The sequence below is a fragment of the Dama dama genome, chromosome 6 (assembly GCF_033118175.1).
Source record: "Dama dama isolate Ldn47 chromosome 6, ASM3311817v1, whole genome shotgun sequence".
NCBI lineage: Eukaryota > Metazoa > Chordata > Mammalia > Artiodactyla > Cervidae > Dama > Dama dama.
This window is the reverse complement of record NC_083686.1, coordinates 27,431,579-27,436,239: the sequence shown is the minus strand read 5'-3', so window position 1 is coordinate 27,436,239 and position 4,661 is coordinate 27,431,579. Positions and strand designations below refer to the sequence as shown.

Here is a 4,661-nt window from a genome sequence, read left to right as displayed (position 1 = left end):
CTTAGAAATGGACTTCTTGTAAATCGTGTCCCCATTAAAAGTGGTTGGCTAGGTTGCCTTATCTATCATTACAGTACATATAATTTACCTGAAGAAATGACAGTGCCATAAAAGAACAATCACAAATGAGCTTATTCTAACAGCTGCCAGATGGGACCATGATAAAGTTCTCAAATAAAAAAGACTACCATTGACAATAATGTATCAAACTGAGAAACTTGACTATTAAAAAAAAAGTTTTTAAACTGTCTTAAAAGAAACATGTTTTTAAACAAAATCAATAAAATTATTTGAAAGATCAAATAAAACTTGGGTCACACAGAAAATTTGATAAGGAACCAATCACTAGAGGAGTCAGATGACTCAGATGTGCTCTCAAAGGGCGGATGGTTGCATATTGTGGAATTTCCTCTGACATGATGCAAGCATGATGGTGCACTTGTTCCCTACTCTTATGATGATATAAAAAGCCACAGGAGTTCCCTGTCCAACAGAGGTCCTCTGGGACAGCAGAGCTCACAAGCATCTAGAACACGAGCCAGAAGAAACCCAGCCAAAAGCATCTTGTTCAAACATGACTTCCAAGCTGGCTGTTGCTCTCTTGGCGGCTTTCCTGCTTTCTGCAGCTCTCTGTGAAGGTGAGCATACCCTTCTGCTCTATAGAAGTTTCCTGTGTCTAAGTGTGATGCTCAGATAGCAAGATTATCCTTCATGCCTGGATGACAAGCATCCTTTTTATTCAGCAAGAGAAAACCATCTTTGCAGTCATTTACTGTTAAATTGAAGTTTTAATCTTTTAGGTTGTATCAATATATTTAGAAAGTTATAAAGTTTGATTTATATAAACATTCTGTTCCTATCATCATTCATACTCTGTAGTATACAAATAATTAACATAAATATATAATTTAGAGTATATTTTATTGAAGGCCACATTTACCCATATTATCTATTAATACTGAGTAAGGTAACTCAGGTTATTTTACTCCATGTACTATTCAATTGAGTAGCTTCAGGCAACTATCATTTGCTCTTTGGCCTAAAGACAGATTATAAACCTTATTGGGATCCTCTTATGAAATACAGTTAAGAATGTTTGGGCTTCCCTGATAGCTCAATTGATAAAGAATCCGGTTCAATTCCTGGATCGGGAAGACCCTCTGGAGAAGGGATAGGCTACCCACTCCAGTATTCTTGCTCTCCGCTTGTGGCTCAGCTGGTAAAGAATCTGCCTGCAATGTGGGAGACCTGGGTTCGATCCCTGGTTTGGGGAGGTCCCCTGGAGAAGGTAAAGGTTACCCACTCTAGTATTCTGGCCTGGAGAATTCTGTATTTTATAAGAGGGATCCCAATAAAGTTTATAATCTGTCTTTAGGCACTCTTATGAAATACAGTTTAGAATGTTTATGGTATATACCATAAACATTATATATGGTATATGGCATATGTATATATGTTCTTAAACATTAAGGATTTTATTAAGATAGAGTACAATCTCTGGGTAACGCACATATATTTCTATTAATTCCTCCTGAAGGCAGTTTCCCTTTTGGTGTATTTTAGTTTGCATGCCGTTAATAACATTGTGGTATCATAGAGGATTATACAGTGTTGAGGATGAGAAAATGTACCATGAAGATGTCAACATTCTCCAAAGACAATTCTAAGTCTTTACACCATTCAATGTTGTCAAGAATGATTCTTTTTAAAATAAAGAGAAAAATTGAAGTCAGAGGCTGGGAGAATATCCAGCTGTCAGTTTCAGGGATAAGTTTGCTAAAGATGTGATGTTTACCAAACAGATCCTCACCAAATGATCACATCGGAATTAATAAGCATGAAGCTGGCCAAGTTGTGCTTATGGATGAAATAAATTCTTAATTTTTTTCCACAGCTGCAGTTCTGTCAAGAATGAGTACCGAACTTCGATGCCAATGCATAAAAACACATTCCACGCCTTTCCACCCCAAATTTATCAAAGAATTGAGAGTGATTGAGAGTGGGCCACACTGTGAAAATTCAGAAATCATGTAAGTAATTTCAAAAGTGATTAGATATTTTACTTTAGTCAGCCTAGAATTGAGATGTGGAAGAATCCAACGAAGTTCTAGGTACTAGGAGTACATAGTGAGAAAAATAGAAAGGAAAAACTATTTGTCTTCATGGCATTTAGATATGAGACTCTCCATGACTCATAGCTAAAAATTAGTTTGGACTTCCATTTTATGCCTGTACTCAAAGAGCCATGACTTGACTGTCAAGGTGGTGTTTGAAGCCCGTTAAATATTGAATTTAATCATATATCTCTCATTTCAGTGTTAAGCTTACCAACGGAAAAGAGGTCTGCTTAAACCCCAAGGAAAAGTGGGTGCAGAAGGTTGTGGAGGTATTTGTGAAGAGGTAAGTTTTTCTTGAATTTATATCCTTCATTTATCCTGTGACATTTACTCCAAAAGTCAGCCTTTAAATTTTCTGCTGCTGCTGAAAATTATTTTAAGTAGCTGCTTCTTTGATTTAAAAAAAAAAAAAAAAAAATAGCCGCAATAGTGAATTTGTTGTACTCATGACTGGGAGATCATATATCTCAGTTTGTCCAGAGAAGTCATTAGTAGAGAGAGCTCCCTATAAATCTCAGAAATATTCTAGTTTAGATAACTTATCTGATCTCTCTATCTGTAGTTGAAAATATAGAGCTTTTCTAACACATGAATATCTAAGACTCTCTTAATTTCTATATTAAGTATATTTTTAAGAACCATACATTTCTCCTTATTAGAACATTGCCAATTTTTAAACTTTTTGTTATATTTTATATATTTTCAGAGCTGAGAAGCAAGATCCATGAAAAAGAAAAAACCAAAAATCCTTTTTCCATTGCTTCAAAGAATTCCTCAGTAAAGATGCCAATGAAACTGCAAATCTACTTCAGTGCCTCGTATACTGTGTGGGTCTGGTGTAGGGTTGTCAGATAAAATACAGGATGTCCAATTACATTTGAATATTAAGTAAAACAATGAATATTTTTTCAGTGTCACATGTACATTGTTCCCTGTAGGACATGCTTATATTTTAGAAATTATTCATTGTATACTGTAAATTCCAATCAATCTGGAAATCCTGCTTTTTTGTTTTTGGTTTTTGTTAATGTTGCAACCCTAGACTGCTGGCCAGGATTTACGAGTGCCTGTTCAACTGTGCCTTGGTTTCTTTATTTCTAAATTGGAGAAAAAAGTCTCAGCCACCTTTCTACCTCGCAGAGATGTGAGGACATGTGGAAGCACTTTAACTTTTATTTGGTCATGTAAATTATTTTCAAGTGTAACTTATTTAGCTATTTATATATTTATTTAAGTCTCAAATACAATAATATTTGTGCACAAATTTGGAGAAATGGGAAAGAAGCATTGTTGATAAGATAGTATAATGATGGTAGTAAATTTATACTTATTTTATATATTAAGTGATGTTTTGATCAAGATTGTTATATTGTAATCATAGTTAACCAGATTAGCAAATTAAAGACACAAACAGAAAGGACTCTCAGTCGATTTTCCTTTCAGATAAACAATGGATAACTTTTAGTATACAAATACAGAATTATTTATCTGATATTTTAATTGAACTGGAAGTCTTACTTTTGAGACGTCTGACCTGATCTTGCCCTTATTATGCAATGATGTGTTGAATCATGTGAATCCTGAGACTATCTTTCTTAAATCTGTAAAAATTTACCAGGCAATATGAATTAAGTAATTTTTTGTATTATTTATTTATTTATTCTGAACAGTTAGAATCTCATACTTTAAGTCATTGTGTATTCCAACATCAACTTTATTTTTGACTTTAAGATGCTTTTATGTGTTCACAGTTCTTCCTACTGTTTTTGATAGTACAAAACTATGAACATAACTATAAGACATTTAAAATAAAATTCATTGTCAGAGTCATCAGGAGTTTGTCTTCGTTTTTCTTTGGTAGTTTTAAGATTTGTTGCTGTATTCATTTATGTTAAAATTCATGTTTCAATTTAAAAAACATAAATACTTACCCTTAATATTTTATATATTATGTGGGAAATATATTTGCAGATAAACATAACTCCTTTCCAGAGATAGATTACAATCAGTAGTCTTTTCCATAGAATGATGGAAATTTTCTCAACTTCCCACTGTATACCATTTTACTAAATGAAGGTGACTTCAGATTTTCAACAGATAACCTAGGTGTCTGTGCAGCTTAACCCAACTGGACACTCGATGAAAAAAGGAAAGAGGGCACTCATTATAAAGCACTTCTCAGCTAACTGAGGAAAACTGATACACAGGAGACAAAGAAATTTAAAATATAATTAAAGACCGAGCATATTGGAAAGCAAATCAAACAAAACTCTTAAAAATAAAACCACAAGCAAAAAAAAAAAACAAAACAAACACTCAGTGGATGAGTTTTATAACAGATTAAACAGCTATAAGGAAAATTAGAGATCAGAAATAAATGCAAAAGATTTTACCTGGAATTTAAAGAGATACAAAGAGATATAAAGAGGTAGTAAATTAGAAAAGGAGAAAGAAAGATATAGAAGAATCAGGGATAAAGATTTATTGATGTCCTATTGGATTTTTACAAGCAGTTGAGAAAGCAAAGTGTCAACATTTAAAGTG

The 4,661-nt window shown here is 33.4% G+C and overlaps 1 protein-coding gene across 1 annotated transcript; it reads left to right on the top strand.

Moving 5' to 3' along the window:
• The first annotated feature begins 480 nt into the window (after window positions 1-480).
• Window positions 481-3,947, top strand: CXCL8 (C-X-C motif chemokine ligand 8). Its single transcript, XM_061145795.1, has 4 exons — window positions 481-638; window positions 1,895-2,030; window positions 2,317-2,400; window positions 2,824-3,947. The coding sequence occupies exons 1-4, from the start codon at window positions 575-577 to the stop codon at window positions 2,843-2,845; spliced, it is 306 nt and encodes a 101-aa protein (XP_061001778.1). The 5' UTR covers window positions 481-574; the 3' UTR covers window positions 2,846-3,947.
• Window positions 3,948-4,661: the final 714 nt, after the last annotated feature.

What these genes read in the sequence shown, in the direction of transcription:
- CXCL8 (XM_061145795.1), top strand. Translation starts at nt 575, where the DNA reads ATGACTTCCAAGCTGGCTGTTGCTCTCTTGGCGGCTTTCCTGCTTTCT. An exon ending in TTCTGCAGCTCTCTGTGAAG is followed by an intron (nt 639 to 1,894) that starts GTGAGCATACCC and finishes TTTTTTCCACAG; the next exon opens with CTGCAGTTCTGTCAAGAATG. An exon ending in TGTGAAAATTCAGAAATCAT is followed by an intron (nt 2,031 to 2,316) that starts GTAAGTAATTTC and finishes CTCTCATTTCAG; the next exon opens with TGTTAAGCTTACCAACGGAA.